We start from the raw sequence: 18,721 nt of genomic DNA, 5'->3' as shown, positions 1-18,721 counted from the left end.
AAACCCGTTCGTTGCAGCGCGTGAGTGAGTAACAGGTGTGTGCATAGGCCGAACATGTGGGGTGCCGAGGAGCCCGGCATCCAGAAGCCACATGGCCCCAGAGGCCACAGTTGTAGCACTGTGTGAGCACCCCAGTCGGCTTAGGCTGATCCTGGTGGCTCGGCACATCCCGAGCTGGTCGTTCACCGGATCTCCACTCCGTCGGGCGACCCACAGCGCAGACCTCTTCCGATGAGAGGGTGGTTGCAGCCACGGTGTGCCCGGCCGCCGCCTTGCTAGCTTTACGATGTTGGGACAGCAGGTTAGCGTGGATGTGCCGCGCGGCCTGCAGGGAACACATGTCCTTGTCGTCCTGCGCCAAGACGACGATGTTCAAATCGTCAGCCAGCAACAAGATTTTTTCCACCACCATAGCGTCCACTCCCTCTTCATCCATACGCGGGAAGGCCGTCTTTGCCAGGGCCAGGAGAGCCGTGCGGTACACCAGGGGCAATTCCTTCGCGCCCCGTTGTTGGTCGTAAAATAGTTGTTTGCAGTCGGAAGGTGGCCCGTAGACTGCAGACAGGAGTTGAAGCGCCGACTGCAGTGTAGCACGCGCCAATTTCAGCACCATAGTGAGGGTGGCAAGAGCGTCGCTGTCCAGCGTCGCCGGGAGCGCGCGTAGCGCCTCGTCGTCCGTCCATCGTGACATTTCCTGGTGGGCGAGGAACCGTCTTTCGAACGCTCCCCAGTCGCCGCCGTCCGCCACAAACGCCTTCAGGACCGGCAAACGCTGCTGGAACGTGGACTCCACTGGCGAAGATCGCCAGCCGCCGTTCCCGCCATTCTGTACAGTATTGGAGGGAATGGCAGACGCCATCGGCGGTCACACTGCTGGTGACGTGCTGGCCATTGATAGGCGCCCGCCACAGTCGGCCGTTTTTGATGACGCGGCGGCTGCTGAACGGAGGCAGCAGTGATCGGCACTCATTGATGACGTGGCGGCCAATGGTTGGTGACCATCGCCCACCTGATGTGCCGGGGCCCCGCCCTCAGCACTCACTGTACTGATGGTGGCAAATTCAACTTCCAGCCCCGTCGATATGGCGGGAACTGCCGTTGAGTGTCGCCCGTCATTGCACCGTGCTGTTCCTCCAATCCCCAGGCGAGTAATTTCCTCTAGCGTGGCGGCTGCCGCATATAGTAGCTCCGCCAGGCGGGAGTGAGCCACCCGCAGCCCGTCAGCCGACGGCCCCCACCCGTCCGGCTGCTGTGGTGGCGGTGGACTCGGCAGCATTTTCACGGGCTCGTCCTCGACGAGTTCAGGCTCCGAGTCAGCCGAGGTGTCTTCCTCTCCAGGTCCCCAGGTACGAGTCGTCCGTCTTATATCCATTTGGTAACTTTAGAAGACCACTTCTGACTCCAGTTGTAGTGAGTTCAAGGAGACGTAGACGACGTAGTCGGAGGCACACTTATTTATTACACACCGGGGGAAATACACAACTCTTGAAGGAGTAGCGGCCCCTTCACCCGTCTAACAGGGAGACACCACTAGCGCTAATCCCGGCTAGTCTGCTCCCGAGTCCTCCACTAGAGAGCTAGGGGAGGCTAGCTGACCCGGCCCTGGTCAAGCTCGGATCTCGGCACCCTTAGCCAACCAGACCGGGTCTTACAATAGCATCGGCTCTGGGCTCTCAGGGCCGCGCCACTGGTTTTCCCTGGTCGGTCCTTAGAAGGACAGCGAGCCAGGGACGTCCCAGGGCCTATTCTGCTGGCCTTCGATCTTCACTGGTTAAGCTTCGATACTCTGCCCCGAGCCCACCGGCTCCCCGACTTATGTAGCAATTCCCCCCCGAGGGGTGGGGCTATGGGGGATCACAGCACCGCCACAGCCCCCCAGGGCTAACCATTGCGGACGTGGATGTAGGCACCCATACACGTGCGGGCGCAAACACCCCTTGTGTGTTTGTTTGCCCTCCCGTAACACCCCTACACAGGTAACAAGCTGAGATTAGTGTGCTCCTAATCTCAGCTCGTTGCCTGTATTAAAGACACCTGGGAGCCAGAAATCTTTCTGATTGAGAGGGGGGTCAAATACTTATTTCCCTCATTAAAATGCAAATCAATTTATAACATTTTTGACATGCGTTTTTCTGGATTTTGTTGTTGTTATTCTGTCTCTCACTGTTCCAATAAACCTACCATTAAAATTATAGATTGATCATTTCTTTGTCAGTGGGCAAACGTACAAAATCAGCAGGGGATCAAATACTTTTTTCCCTCACTGTATCTCTTCCACAAGGAAGGAATAATGCCACCATCGTTACCACTAGCGTTGCCCTATATCCTAGACAGTGTGCACTGAATTAAATAATGTAAGTATTGTTTGTTGTTGTTGTGTCTGTAAGCACGGGGTGTTGTGGTGCTGTGCCTGGCACCGTAGCTCAAGATGTAAAAGGTCTCAGTGGAGCAGACGGGCGTGCGTCTGTGTATCGGCGTGGGTAGCGGTAGTCTAGCGGTTAGCGTTATGCTGCGCTACGAACCTGGCAACGCGGGTTCGATTCCTGCTCACGGCCATCACCAGTGACAATTATATAAACCGGTCATGGGCTTCCCCTAGGTCGACTCAGCCTCAAATAAGTACCTGGTATGGTGTGTAAACATTAGCACTGGGGAGACAAAGGCGGCCGGGCGTGGTGTTGCCCACCCACCCCTGGCGTGTACTTCATCGGTGCTTGCTAATAGCGCTTGCGCCAATAGTTTGTTCCAGGTTATACGGGGATGTTTGTATTGTGTACACGGAGCCACTCATTCACTGAACACTACCATGTATGATGACGATGGTGAAGAATCGTGACAGGGTGGCAGCCAAGGACTAGAACGAATCCGAGAGGGCGCCCACTGAGGAGATTAATTGATAAAAAAAATTAACCCGTAAAAACAAAGTTTTTCACTATAAATCCTTTATATGCGTGGCATCGGTTTTATTTTATTTCTGTTTTTCTTGAGTAAGAGTTTCATTTTTATCACATTGGTATTTTAAATTAAATATGAACTTTTTTTCCTAAAAAGTGGAAAATGTAGGAAAAAAATTTTCACGAAAATAAATTGTCACGCACAACGAGTCTGTGTGCAAAATGTCAGCTCGATTGGATCACGGGAAGTGGGTTAAAAAACGACCGAAAGATTTGCACGGTCGTAAGCGCGCAAGCAAGCAAGTGAACTTAATATAATGGATTTCAAAATAGGCACACGTTTATTGTTGTTTGCTTTCGATTGGTTTACATTACATTCCATGACAGGAGGACCTTGCTGTGTTTTCAGTTTCTTACAAAGAGCAACACAATAAATTACAGTACGTGTTCAATGGGCCACAACCCAGCCCACATTGGTCTTTGAAACGGGCAGCTAGAGTCCTCTCGTCCTCTGGCTTGAGATGGCTGCCACCTATGGGTCAGATGATTGCCTGCCACCATTAAGCAATTGATAATTAAATATAATTGTTTTTTTCCTAAAATGTATAAAATTTTGGAAAAAAATTTCACGAAAATAAATTGTCACGCACAACGAGTCTGTGTGCAAAATGTCAGCTCGATTGGATCACGGGAAGTGGGTTAAAAAACGACCAAAAGATTTGCACGGTCGTAAGCGCGCAAGCAAGCAAGCGCGCAAGCAAGCAAGCAAGTGAACTTAATATAAAGGATTTAAAAATCAGCTCATGTCCAGGCGCTACACGTGGGTTATTACTCAAGTACTGTGTGTGGTTAATGCAGACTTGATTCCTTGCTAAAGGTTTCTATTTGGTAGTTGAACATCTTAATACAACTCCTGCTTTATTACCAGTAAGGGTAAAACCTATTCTTATTTTTCCTACTTTTATACTTGCAAAAAAAGGTCCCATTTTTGGAACTCTACTCGTCGTACGCCAGCCGATGCAGCCGTCCATTCTACAACTTCCCCAACGTTCACGGTTTTGTTTTGGAAAGCGAAACCACGAGGGCTCGGTTAGAGAAGAGAGATTAAAAAAGACAACCCACGCGCCACCCATTTGATGTGTTTGCGATTTAATTTGAAAAAAAAGGAAAAATGAAATGAAACGCCAAAACTCCTAGGTACAAACGCTCATTTGTCAAAACTCGCTTGATTCCCGTGAGCACGGCATGTAAAGCCACGTTTGCACACATGTCTCGTGCCGCGATCTCAACCAAACTTCCAACATTTTTGCTGCCGTTCTCTAAAATTTTGCATTCGCGAACATAATATTTTTTTGGTTTATCACGTAGGCTTTCGCGACCAATATCCATAATAGATGTTTTTGGGTTAGATCACGTGAATATATAAATATGTCGTTAAAACTCACAACCACCCGACACAGCCAACTAGTAAGGGTTGTCACGTAAACAAAACATGCCAATTCGTCACGAGTACAGCACACCGGTGTGTTGGAGAGCCAAGCCACAACATTTACAATCTGAGTACGACGTTTCGCCAGTAATTACAACTAACTTCATCAGGCAACATCCAGATTTGTGGAGAAGTCTTACTGTTTCGTTCTTTATATAGAGGCGTAGATGTGTTGACCACACTTCTGCGCTCTTGCACAATGTGGGGGGGGGGGGGGGGTGATTACTGAGGCAACGTACATTGTGTATGTCCATTATGCGAGCCTCACCATCCCCGCACAGAAATCTGCTCTTATCAAGACGCTCATTCATCGAGCTAAGAAGGTGTCAGATGGTGACAGTCTGGAAGTGAAATTCAACATGTTAAAGAAGCACTGCAAATGAACGGTTACAATGATGTACGAATCAACAGGGCATTGAATACCAAAACCAAATCAAATAACAAGAGCATTGAAACTGCCCAAGTAATTCAAATGATAAAAATATCATACATTGCGGGAGTAACTGATAAATTGGCCAGATGTTTGGAAAAACAAAACATCTGAGTCAGATTTGGCACGGTACATAAAATACAGAAATTAATATCTGGTACAAAATATGTATTACCGAAGCTATCAACAGAAGGTGTGTACATGATTAACTGCACGTGTGGTAAATGTTATGTTGGGCAAACAGGACGAATGATCAGCACGAGACTAAAATAACATTCAGAGAATATTAAATTCTCCCAAATACAACTGTCAGCAATAGCAGAACACGCGTGCCAACAAGGACACTCAATTCATTTTGATAATGTTGACGTTTTGTGCAAAACTAGCTACTACTGGCCAAGACGAATTAGAGAATCTATCGAAACTGAAAGACATCAAAATTACTTTAACCGTTCGGATAGATTTCCGACCGTCATCACCTAGCCAGTGAACTGGAACACGTACACCAAGCTCTCAGGATGAATGGATATTCAGACCACACAATCCGTAAATTTATCACCCCAACCGTTGGGAAAGAACCATCTGAGGACCCAATCAAAACCATCACCTTGCCATACATAGCAGGGGTCACAAAAAATATTTCCAAAATCATGAGCAAACACAAGATCCAGGTTCGATTTAACACAGTACATAAAATTCGTGATCTGATCCCATCTATGAAGGATGTGATCCCTGACATGCAATACCCCGGCATCTACAAACTAATATGTGTCTCCGGCAGTAGTTACATTGGGGAAACTAAGCGACATGTCTCGGACCGTGTTCGTGAGCATAAGGCAGATCTGAAACACGGTAGGACCAATACCTTGGCTCACACGAAATTGATTTCTCTAAGACGAAGGTACTTTTGAAGCCCACTGGCTATCAACAAAGATTCGTTCATGAATCCTCGTGCAATGTGTAAACATGACCACTGGGGAGACAAAGGCGGCCTACGTAGTTTCAGTTACCCCCTCCGTGTGCCGATCCGGCCTTCATAGGTGCTGCTCGCTAACAGCACTTGCCCCAACAGTCTGTTAAGGCTACGTGGGGGGTCTTTGTCTTTGTGTTGGCGCATACCAGGCTGAGCGTCATGCGGTCTGAACGTTCGCGCGTGCTCACCGGCGCACTGGATTCCGCTATGGGCTCCATGACATTGCGATAGGGGAATTTAGTTTTCATGCGATTATTGGTCTAACCGATTTTTTTCTTACTTTTAAAACCATAATAGCTATAAGCACCGTACGAATAAAATACAGTCAATCAAAATGAACGGCGAATGCTCGTGCAACATGCCTCATTAAATGAAATTAACCATTAATGGAAACACATTCAAGGAAAACATAGGGAAGTGACCCTTAACTTATCTCGCTGCACTTGCCTGTACTTTGAGATGCAGTCACAGGATGAGGTAACCCATGTGGCCTGTCGCACTCTCATGCCGCAGCTGTAAACAGCACACGGAATGGAAAACACATCGACGGTGATGCGACTCCCCCGTTGTTGTTGTTGTTGTTGCAGCCCACTATGGCTCGCAGAGGGCCCAGGAGGACTGGTGGGCCTACAAGGAAGTGGTGCAGGGGAACTTCATACCCGGTAAGAAGCGGAGAAGTAGTTTCGCTGAAGCCATAATAGAATAGACGGGGTGGGTTTTTTTTGGGTTAGATCGCGTAAAATATAAATGTGTCATTAAACACCGCCACCACCCATATTGGGCTTCCAATAAGTCTTGTTCATAGATAATAGAGAATGTTTCGACATTAAAGCATTATTGACTTTTAAGTGCTATGTTGCCGGAGTGGTGGTGCGGCAGCGGTGAGTGCACCGCACGATACAAACCAGCGGCCTGGTCATGGCTGACATCTGTGAGGGAGCGATGTCTGAACCTGTCTTGGGCCTCCCCTTAAACTCACATGACCTGCACGGTGAAGTATGGTCAAACTTTTTCCCGTGACCAATGGGGCACGGAGAGGCCTTCATCAAGCCGTGGTTTTAAGGAACTGTAATAAATGTTATTATTTGAATAGTATTATTGTTATTATTACTACTACGTTCTATTGCATTTAAAACAATCAAAACTACGATTTAATCGTCATCCAATGGATATTTAATACCGAAACAGAAGTAGGATTTCTCCATAATTCTGGCTGTCGCCTTATGATGCTGGTTGTTGTTATTGTAGTAATTACCGGCGAAATGTCACGGTACTCGAATTGTAAATGTTGTAGTGGGTTTACTCTCCAACACACAGCCAGTGTGATGAACTAGTAATAAATTAGCGTGTTTCTTTACCTGACGAACCCTACAAATTGGTTATTTCTGGTGGTGGTGGTGTTTAACGACACATTTATATTTACGCCATCTAACCCAACAGAAACCTTTATTGTGGATAATATTGGTCACAAAAGCCTACTCCGTGTTAAACAGTTTATCTTAGCCCATCCTCTAGATCATGACTTGTAATCTTCTTCCTCTGTGTTAATCAGATTCATCCTCTCTCCACAAAAAAACTTTCCCAGCACAAATTGCAACTGACAATGCTGGCTTATTATGCAACCTTATATAACGTGAATGACAGCAATGCCCATATTAACATACCCTGCTGGATATCTAATAGCTTTTAATAAAATTCTCGGACATCTGCATAAAACAAAAATTTTCCCTCACGAATTTGTATCACTTTGCAAAGGTTATGAAAGCAACGCGCTCACGCGCCACAGCCTTTGTTCAGCTCCGCTTTGCAGTTCGTGGCGCCAATAATGTGGGAAATTATTATTTTGTTATTCCTTCACGATTTAGTCGCTTGCGTGCGTGCGCAGCAACCGCGCTTCGTTTAAAAGTGCGCCGACGATGCCGTGAGAGTGAATTCCTGGGCGTGGCTGTGCAAAAGTTGCGAAGGACTAAAGCAATAGCAACAACAACAAAAATACCGATGGGTTTAATTTGTCGCTGCCTCGAGAACGCGAGGGCGGAAGTATTCGGTTGTTAAAGTAAAACAAAGCGACTTGACTTGTTGCGTATTGCCGGGGGAATAAAGTGTGTGCATTAAGAACCCGCTCGTCCTGCGCTCATTCTACGGCAGTTTAATAGCAGCCTCGTTTTTGCGGCGTCACCGAGCGCGGGAAGTATCCCTTGCCCTCTTTGTGTTTCTCTTATGAATTACCTCTTGCCTTTGGTGGGCCTATAAATTACCAATTTGGCGTGTGCAGTGCAGGAGTTGACAGGGCCCTTTGAAATTGAGTCCCAGGTGAAAATTTAGATAATTTTTCATTTTTTTTATATATATAAAAAAACGGATTAATCAGTTTCAGCTGGGTAGTATTAGTCTGGGAAAGCCAATACGCAGGTGGATTAAAACTTTTGTGTTTATCTTATTTTAATGGAATTTATAAAGCGCCTTAGTGAAAATGATGACAATAAATGACGATGAATGGATTGAATGAATGGGGAATGAGTGATAGTCGTGTAAAGGGAATATGAAGAGGGGCCAGTAAAGGTGGTGGTGCTCATGAGGGGGAGATTAAGGGGGGGGCGGGTCGTGGGGGTGAGCAAGGGGTAACAAGAAGTGTGAGTTTTGAGTGCGGAGCGGAAACTAGTGAGCGAAGGTGACCGCTTAACGTGGAAGGGGAAGTTTATTCCAGTGAAGGGGGGAGATGAAGAGAGAGCGCGTGGGTTGAGCACGAGGAGAAGGAGGAACAGAGAGAGACAGCAAAGATTGAGACCGTAGTGTGGGAGAAGGTGACGTAGAAAGTCACAGAATAAAGTTGTGTGTGTGTGTCTGCTTGGTGGGCAGCGCTAGTGCAGCGGTTAGCATGCCGTGCTACGAATGCGGTGGCCCGAGTTCGATTCCCGCTCATTGCCAACAAAAATTACGATTATCTAAACCGGTCATGGGGCCTCCCCTATGTCGACTCAGCCTTAAAGGAGTGGATGGGGCACCCCTGGACCAATTCGGATATCACTCGTGTAGGAGGCATTTGTGGAACATTCTCGCGCGCGCAATCTAATCGTTACATGACATGCGAGAGCGTCTCAAGTGCACTCGTGACGATTGAATGCCGAGTTTATTTTGCTTGCTGCTGCCCAGAGAGTTGTGAGTGCTTTAGTTTCCGGCGATTCTTCGGTGATCTGTGCAGGGAATTTGCTAAGTAATGTTTTCTTTGAAGTAGACAATAAAGACCATTTGATGTCAATTTAAATAGCAAACCAGCTGGGACTGCATTGCCAGTGGCTTAAAAACGCGTGCTTAAAAACATTAGCATCGTTTCCACTAACGTTGCTCTATAATATAAACATTGTCCACTGAATTAAATAATGTAAGTATTAAAATTGTTTTTTTACCCTTCTATCAGGCAACAAAACTGACACCTTTTTTACAAGGAGTCATGTTTGCATAGACCACAATACTTGCAGCCATAATGCAAACAAAAAACATAACTCTGATAATATATGCACTTCAAGGACAGTGCATATATTATCAAACTTATGGTGTCAGTTTTGTTGCCAGATAGAAGGGTAAAAAAAAACAATTATCATATGTTTTACTGGCAAATAAGGTTCCAGTGGTGTAAATGCTTTCCCCGAGCTCTCATACTCTGATGGTGCATTGTCCTTGAGTTGTGCGCCTTTTGGCGTCATCTGGTCCAACCCATGTGAGACTAGGCTCTAAGGAAAGCTGTCTCGGGTGTGGACCAATCAACTTCAAGGACAGTGCATATATTATCAGAGTTGTGTTTTTTTTTGCTTTATGGCTGCAGGTATTGTGGTCTATGCCAACATGACTCCTTGTAAAAAAGCTGTCAGTTTTGTTGCTAGATAGAAGGGTAAAAACCAATTATATTTTTTACTGGCAAATGAGGTTCCAATGGTGTAAATGTAAGTATTGTGTGTTGTCGTTGTTGTGTCTGTAAGCACGAGGCATTGTGGCGCTGTGCCTCGCACCGTAGCTCAAAATGTAAAGGGTCTCCTCAGTGGAGCAAATGGGCATGCGTTTTTGTATCGGCGTGGGAAGCGGTAATGGTTAGCGCTATGCTGCGCTACGAACCTGGAGACCCGGGTTTTATTCCCGCTCATGGCCAACACCAGTGACGATTATCTGAACCAGTCTTGGGGCCTCTCCGAGGTTGACTCAGCCTCAAATGAGCACCCGGTGCGGTGTGTAAACATCGCCACGAGGGAGACAAAGCGGCTGGGCTTGGTACTGGCCACCCACCCCTTCTTTTGCCGTGCCGGCCTTCATAGGTGCTCGCTAACAGCACTTGATACAACAGTCTGTTAAGGCTATTTTTGTCTTTGTAGGTATGTTCATGTACACGGTAGTGTAGCGGTTAACGTACTGCACTACAAACCCAAAGACCCGGGTTCGATTTCCGCTCACAGCCAACACCAGTGACAATTATCTGAACGGTCCTGGGTTCTCCTGCGTCGAATCAGCCTCAAATGAGTACCTGGTGCAATGTGTAAACATCGCCACTGGGGAGACAAAGGCGGTCAGGTGTGGTGTTGGCCACTCACCCCCTCCTGTACTGTTCCGGCCTTCATGGGTGCTAACAGCACTTGCCCCAACAGTCTGTTAAAGGCTACCTGAGGGATCTTTGTCTTTTGCCCGCCTTCACCATCGCCGTGGGGGGAGTGGGAGGCAGTGGCCCTGTCTCACACTCACCACATGATCTAATTTGCAGAATTACCAAAATAACGTCACATCTCAGAAAACTGCACAATATATATAGTGATATCATCCAAACTGGAATCAAAATGAATTTTAATAAAGGAATCTTGCACTGGGTCTGTCTCCGTTGTCCTTTATTGTGGTTCTTACAACTTTGCCCGCACGGCGTCTCGCTCAGAGTCTCCTCCGTCTCCCGCTCGGCAGCCCCACTGCTGCCGTCGCTCCCGCAGACTTGCTGCTGGCTCCCAATGCAGCCTCGCTGCTGGCTTTTCACTCAGCCTCTCTGCCTCCAACCTGCAGCCCCACGGCTGCTCTCTATGCAGCCCCGCTGCTGGCTTTCCACTCAGCCTCTCTGCCTCCGACCTGCAGCCCCACGGCTGCTCTCTATGCAACCCCGCTGCTGCTCTCCTGGTCTCCTCCGTGCCCGGACACCGCTGGCCAACGGTGCCGAGTCCCGACCTGTGGCGATCACGCCACTTTCCACCTCCTGCCCTGCGTGGCCTCCTCCTGTCTTTATTCCCACACTCTCCTCCCGCTCTTCCGGTTCCTGCCTTTAAAAGCACTCCCTCTCCCTACGTGACCCAACTACTCCCACCTGTTACGTCATATCCGCGAGGCCGTTTACGCTCGCATTACACCACCCTCCCCCATAGAGAAAATTCCAGCCGTCCTCGGCTGAAATAAACAAGCAACGACGATGGTACAACCAGACGCTAGCGATCATGTAACCCCTCCCTCCACATCAGCAGTCCGTCGCGGAGAGCGGCCCCCGGCGTCCCCCCGGGAAGCAGTCCCCCCCCTCCCTTTGCAGCCCGACTCCGCAGGGTCCCCAACGAGTCGTCCAGCATTTGTTCACGGATCCACACCGCTCGTGGAAGGTTCAGAACCCCATCGGCCGGTCCCGGGCACACTGGAGCCTCAGGCATCTCGACCGCTAATGCCATAGGCCGAGGGGGCTGCTGGGTCGGCGTACACCTATGCGTCCCCGACGCGCAAGCGCAAGGGGATCCCTGCGGTAACCTGGAGAGCGCGTCCGCATTCGCGTGACGCGCCCCCTTCCAATGTTGAATTTGGAAGGAAAACTCCTGCAGAGTGTCCAACCATCGTGCCAGCTGGCCAGATGGTTGGTCTACCCTCAGAGCATATTGTAAAGCCGCATGATCCGTGCGCACAATGAACGAACGGCCGTAGAGATATGGCCGAAATTGGCGGAGAAAATAGACAATGGCCAAAAGTTCACGGCGAGTGACGCAGTAGCGGGTTTCCGCGGGGGACAAGACGTGGCTACCGTACGCCACCACGCGTTCCACACCGCCTTTGAACTGTGACAGCACGGCCCCAATGCCCGTGTCATTCGCGTCCGTATCCAGAATGAAAGGGTGATCAAAATCAGGATAGTCCAATGTCGGCGCCGTTGCCAAACGATCGCGCAGGCCCTTAAACGCCGCCTCCTCTGGCGGTCCCCAACTGAATTTCCGTCCTTTACCCGTAAGGAGGTGCAGAGGCCTCGCGATCGTTGCAAAATTGGGAACGAACCTACGGTAATATGAGGCAAACCCCAAAAATCGACGCACATCTCCCACCGTGGCCGGGCTTGGCCAGTTGCGGACGCACGCCGTCTTCTCCGGATCCGTGGCAACCCCGTCGGCACTGACTATATGTCCCAAATAGCGCACGGACCGTTGCAGTAGGTGACATTTCTTAGGTTTAAATTTCAGATTGGCGGAGCGCATTCTGGCGAACACCGCCTCCAGTCTCTGTAGATGTTCATCAAATGTACGGCTAAAGATGATGATATCGTCTAAATATATCAGACATGTCTCCCACTGCAACCCCGTTAATACCAACTCCATCAACCTCTGAAATGTGGCGGGGGTAGCATTTAACCCCATCGGAAGACAATTAAATTGAAATAGACCCTGCGGCATACGGAAAGCGGTCTTTTCCCGCGAGGACTCATCGAGGGGAAGCTGCCAGAATCCCGAAGAGAGATCCAGCATCGAAAAGAACTTTGCCCCCGACAAGGCATCGAGGGAATCATCCATACGCGGCAGGGGGTACGCATCCGCCACGGACACGGAAATCGACGCAAAATCGCAACTTGCCGTCTTTCTTTTTGACCAAAAAACACAGGCGCGCCCCATGGGCTGTTAGACGGAGATATTATGTCCGCAGCCAGCATGTCAGCCACTGCTCCACGAACATGGTCTCGCTCCGCCGGACTCATCCGATGCGAGTTCAGCCGAATCGGAGCAGCGTCCCCCATGTCAATATGATGGGAAAGCAGGGAGGTGCATCCCAAGTCCAAATCGTCGGAGCTAAACACATCAGAATAACTCAATAATAGCACGTGAAGCGCGGATCGCTGTTCCCCGGTCAGGGATGAATTTTCGCCACACAATTCGGCGATCCAGCGATCATCTTGGCCCACAGGGCCCGAAACACCGGCAACCACATCCCGGTGGCCCAGATGGTCCTGGGCCGTAAACGCCGTTGTGGCATGCGCCACGACCATTCCGGCCGGCACGCACAGATTCTCCGTACTCCCATTAAGCACCTGCAAAAATGGCTGCTGGTCCGGCCGGATAATAGTTTGCGCCCCGACCAGCGCCGATCCGCCCGTAATGGTCGCGGACGGCGATAACAAAACCCCAGGCGCTCCTTCCCGACCAGGTACCGGTTTCCGATATCGCAAGGGGATAAGCATCTGTGAACCAGGTGGAATGTCAACAGATACTTTCACAGTGCCTGTACTTGGCAGACCGGAGCGGGTCGCCCCCAGGGCGACGGCAAAAACGTAATTTTTCGACCTCCCGGTAATTCAATGCAATTTTGATCAACTCTTATTAGAACGGGCATTTTGGCCAGAAAATCAGTTCCCAACAAACACGGAACCGCAAGGGACCTCGAAATCAACACAGTTCCTGAGGCCGACACCCCCCCGATGGATATATTGGCGTCCACCTGGCCCACAATGCCCATACTTCCCCCGTTCGCTGCTACACAGGAATCGTAAACCGGGCACACTGCGTCCGGCGGGATGCCCAACAGATGGAAAATGACATCCGATATAATCGTCGCGGACGCACCGGAGTCCACTAAAATGCGCACGTCGACCCCTTGTATAGAACCCGGCACAGTGGACGAACCAGTAGCGGCCGCAACAACCCGCCGCGCCAATTTACGCCACTGCGTTACCGAGCGACATAGGCTAGTCGGCGGCCTCCCGTTGTTAACGACACCCGGATCGCGCGGCAACGGTGATGAATGAGGTGCCAAGCCTTGTCGGGTGTCTGGTGTGCACCGACTTGCCTGTCCAGGAGGGTCCTTCCGCGGCACGTCCGTGGTCGAGGCCTCCTGCTGGGGCGGCCCCGGTATACGGGCCCAGCAATCCCTGGCGTAGTGGCCTTTGCGACCGCAGCGGAAACACTCGATGTCATTGCGACGCACAGCACTCCCCCATCTCGACGCTCCCGCATTGGCGGCGCAGATCGCGGCCCTGGCCCACCACGGGCAGGCCACTGCGCAGAGGCGGCCGTCAATTCCTGCGGGACCCCCCCGTCAGGAACGTACACCGCCTTCTTGGGATCCCAACCCCACGGCACCCCCTTCCACGATGGGCCCCCCTGTCCACGCTGTCACCTGCTTCCAACGGCGCAGATTAAACTGGGCATCCAAACACTTCGCAGCTGCCCGGGACGTCAATTTCTCATGGCCGCACACCGGCATAGGGATCCCCAAATCTCTCGACAGCTCAAGCATTTTTGCCCAAAATAAGGGGTTCCAGTAGGTCAGGCTCCTTCTCAGGGTATGCGGCCATGGTCAATTCCAGGACAGCACCCCTGTATGCCACCGGCGACTCTTCGGGCGCCCGCTGGCGCTGAACGAATCGTCGGTGAGCGTCATCCGGTGGCTCGTATTCATCCGCCATCTCGTCAAAAACCCCTCTCAGTGTCTTCTTTTTCTCGGCCTTGATGGAACGGAAAAATCTCACCGACTCATCGTCGAGAAGAGTTGCCAGAACTTCCAGGGCCTTTGCGTCAGTCCATCTGGCGGAGCGCACCGCCGCCAAAAATCGGCAGGCGAATGCACTCCAGTTGCCTCCGATTAAAAATTCTTTAACTGTTGTCAAGTGACGGCTGCGGGTCCTCGCTCCGCTGTCCTCCGCAGATGGCGCATCGCGTGGCATGTTCAAGATGGCGTCGCACCGCAACGTGTCAAAGATTCCTGCCGCAGAGGGCGCAAGATGGCGGCTTCCCGCGGTTCTTCCCCTGCCACGCCCAAGATGGTGTCCTCGTGCTGCGTGGTAGAGGGCGCTGGTGGCGCAGGCAAGGCCCTGGTCCGTTGGTCACCCCTGGGCCTCCCCGAAGCCGTCGCCGGCGTGACGAGGTCGCACAGTTGCGCCAAGACGGTCTTCAAAGTCTCCAACTGGGCCGCCATCTGTCTCCATCGCTGGTCAGCGTCCTCCGGTGCGGGCGGATCCACCGAAGCGGCGACCTCTTGCACCCCCGGGCCACCACTCGTCCCCGCGTCGATTTCCTCCTCCATCGTTGGCAGCTCCACTGCCTGAGGAAGGTCGTCGTCGTCGGAAGATGTAGCAGACGATGGTGCGGGGATATTCTTTCTTCTGAGCTGTTTTGACATGCCGTTTGACTTCTGACACCAGTGTAATAAAGGACTCTTGCACTGGGTCTGTCTCCGTTGTCCTTTATTGTGGTTCTTACAACTTTGCCCGCACGGCATCTCGCTCAGAGTCTCCTCCGTCTCCCGCTCGGCAGCCCCACTGCTGCCGTCGCTCCCGCAGACTTGTTGCTGGCTCCCAATGCAGCCCCGCTGCTGGCTTTTCACTCAGCCTCTCTGCCTCCGACCTGCAGCCCCACGGCTGCTCTCTATGCAGCCCCGCTGCTGGCTTTCCACTCAGCCTCTCTGCCTCCGACCTGCAGCCCCACGGCTGCTCTCTATGCAGCCCCGCTGCTGCTCTCCTGGTCTCTTCCGTGCCCGGGCACTGCTGGCCAACGATGCCGGGTCCCGACCTGTGGCGATCACGCCACTTTCCACCTCCTGCCCTGCGTGGCCTCCTCCTGTCTTTATTCCCACACTCTCCTCCCGCTCTTCCGGTTCCTGCCCTTAAAAGCACTCCCTCTCCCCACGTGATCCAACTCCTCCCACCTGTTACGTCATATCCGCGAGGCCGTTTATGCTCGCATTACAAATGTTCATGTTAATTAGAGAAAAAAAATCAGCAACACATTTCAAATGCTCTGTACTAATCCGGCTATTTGGAGCCAAAGTTGGTGGATCGCGCAGTAAAATGAAATTCACAAATCCGCCGGACTGCATCGTGGCCGGGAGGTGGCAGGACGGCGAATAGCTTCAAGAAACCCGCGTTTCTTGGTTCACCTTTGAGTGTTCACCTTTGCGTGTTCACTTTTGAGTGTTCACCTTTGAGCGTTCACTTTTGAATGTTCACCTTTGAGCGTTCACTTGCGCGCGTGGAGTTTTGCCAAAATCACAGGACCCTCCCGAGAAAGAGTCTTGAGAGAGTCTGCGGACAAACAAAAATGGCACTTTTAATTGGTGGAGTGGGAAATGGCCCTCAAGGTTACAGCCAGGGCTTCAGCGCTAACTCTCTCCAGCTGGTACTGCTGCTGCCCCATGTCACTACTACCGCCGCTGTCACTCGCTTGTCTCACGTCGTAACTTCGTCCGCAGGACAACACCGCCGCCTTTGTCTTCCCTAGCACTGCTCTCTATTTAGAATGAGGTTGTGCGAAAACACCATTTGAAGATGTTATTGATAATTTTGAAATGAAAAAAATTTCGAAGAGTTCATCTCCAGTCTTAATTTATTTCTCCTTACGAGAAAAAACTAGTCACATTGACATGACTCTGCCTCTTTGTATATACACTGTGCCTATCCTTGTTATATACGTAAATTTATGCAATAAGATATGTTGGTTACATTTTTATCATACAAAAAAAACGGTCAAAAATGTGTTTTCGTAGGCCCTAGGCAGTGCCTACTGTGTGCACTGCATACTGTGCCTATTAGATAATACGGTCCTGACTTCCTGCTTCATTTAGATGTTTTTTCTTATTATTGACGTTACCACAGTTTTTATTACTGATCGTTACCACAACATTTTTGTATACACTGAAGCGCACATTTTGTGGTTGTTTTAACGGAACGTGTCGATCACCGTCGCTGTGGACTGCGCGGTTTCGGTCACTCGGTGAATGCGGCACGCGGACCGAAAACATTAGTCACAAACGACGCTGGTATTTCCCCTGGGTCGTCTTTACACATTTCATGGAAATTAACCGGAACTTATGAACAAAAAATACAATGCCTCCACAAGCCCATAAGAAAACACGCCTTTTTATATGTACAACTTTGCCAAATAAATGAATTGCTATATAATAAAATAGTTACCATTATATTGTCAGTAATGAACATATGTATGTATGTTGGACTTCTTTCGCACCATACGTAGCCAACCATGCTAAAAGACAAGGCACAACTCTTCAAAGATTCACTCTGGATAAGAGAGTTAATCGTTTCAAGTTGATGAATCATTTTACAAGGCGTGCCTGCAATGTATAGGTGGAGGTAAATGTAACACAAAGGGTCTTTGCTTTTTTTTATTATTAATTGCTAATTTATAAAGCATTACGAACCCCTTACAGTTGGGTCATTAATTTCTATGAACCGATGCACTTAGTCCTCATTTATAAATCTACTTCCTTTCAATGGTAATCATAAGTTTGACGGAAAGGTGAGTTAAATATAAAGCGTGGTCCACATTCTCAAATCGCTCTCAGAATGTAATTCCACACGTCTGTGCCTAAATTCATGAACCCCACCACAAATTCCAGGGAGCTGTAAGTAGTTTGATTTCTAAAAAACGGTCAGTGGCAGTGATGACGGTACGGGAGTGGGAAAGGGGGTATGAGCAGATGAGCAGCCCCGATCCACGAGTTGAGAAGATTGTGTTCCAGCGGCGTAACATTTCTGCACAACGCTTTCGTCCAGTTCCCGACCAGATGTACGCCCTGCTTAATGTGTCTATTCTACATTCTGCAGACCTGGGTACAATGCACGTGATGTAGTCCTGGGCACAATGCACGTGCTACAGAGAAATGAAACCCCAAGTCACCTGACACAAAGACAAAGATCCCCTGTGTAGTCTTAACAGACTGTTGGGGCAAGTGCTGTTAGCGAACACCTATGAAGGCCAGCAAGGCACACGAGGGGTGGGTGGTCAGCACCACGCCCGGTCGCCTTTGCCTCCCTCGTGGGCGATGTTTACACTCCGCAACCAGGTACTCATTTGAGGCTGTGGCGCTTTAGGGGATGCCCAGGACCGGTTCAAGTATTCGTCCAATGGTGTCGGCCGTGAGCGGGAATTAAACTCGGGTCGCCGGGTTCGTTGCACGGCGTTGCACTGACCGCCGTGCGGGTGGCTGCTGGAGACGGCGGTTCCGCGGCTAAGTGCAGAATAGCTGCCATACTTCACGGTGATTGCCTTAGGGTGTCCGAGGCCTGTGCGGTCATTTTGATTGCTCACATATCCACATCTAGCACGTAAACACTCTGTGTTGATGTCTGTGGGGAGTGGGAGTTTTAGTGCGCTGCGCTACGAACCTGGCGACTCGGGTTCCATTCCCGCTCACGGCCAACACCAGTGATAGCGATTATCTGAACCGGTCCTGGGCCTCCCCTAGGGCGACTCAGTCTCGAATGAGAACCTGGTGCGTTGTAAATATCGCCACGAGGGAGACAAAGGCGGCCGGGCGTGGTGTTAGCCACCAACCCCCTCGTGTGCCATGCCGGCCTTCATAGGTGCTCGCTAATAGCACTTGCCCCAACAGTGTGTTACAGGCTATACGGGGCATCTTTGTCATCGTGTGAGAGATGCCAGAATCTTTAGCAGACAAGCATCACAGAGCGGGATTTTTTGCACACTGCAGAGCCTCGCTGCAATGTGCAGCGCCGAGACAGCGCTACGAAATATGAATTATTTGCCAGGAACCGTGGGGATGGGGGGGTTGGGAAGGGGTGGGGAAACATTTCACCTCTGGCCTGGCTCTGCTGTGACGCCACCCCCCATGATCTCCGGTCCCCCGTGCCGAACGCCTCTGTAGAGGACCTCAGAGCCACGTGCAGCGGCAATGGCTCCTGGGCGAATGGCGGGCGATGC

At 50.4% G+C, this 18,721-nt stretch overlaps 1 protein-coding gene across 1 annotated transcript in view; it reads left to right on the top strand.

Annotated features, from left to right (window-relative positions):
• LOC133353676 (carbonic anhydrase-related protein 10-like) overlaps positions 1-18,721 on the top strand; it is a 468,369-nt gene that overhangs the window by 216,999 nt on the left and 232,649 nt on the right. The window contains exon 2 of the mRNA XM_061570106.1: positions 6,374-6,448. Within this exon, the coding sequence (XP_061426090.1) occupies positions 6,374-6,448 (75 nt within the window). The remainder of the gene's footprint in view (positions 1-6,373; positions 6,449-18,721) is intronic.

This window comes from Lethenteron reissneri, chromosome 44, assembly GCF_015708825.2.
Source record: "Lethenteron reissneri isolate LAM-NWPU_2019-01 chromosome 44, ASM1570882v1, whole genome shotgun sequence".
Taxonomy (NCBI): Eukaryota; Metazoa; Chordata; class Hyperoartia; order Petromyzontiformes; family Petromyzontidae; genus Lethenteron; species Lethenteron reissneri.
This window is presented reverse-complemented; position numbering and strand designations above follow the sequence as displayed.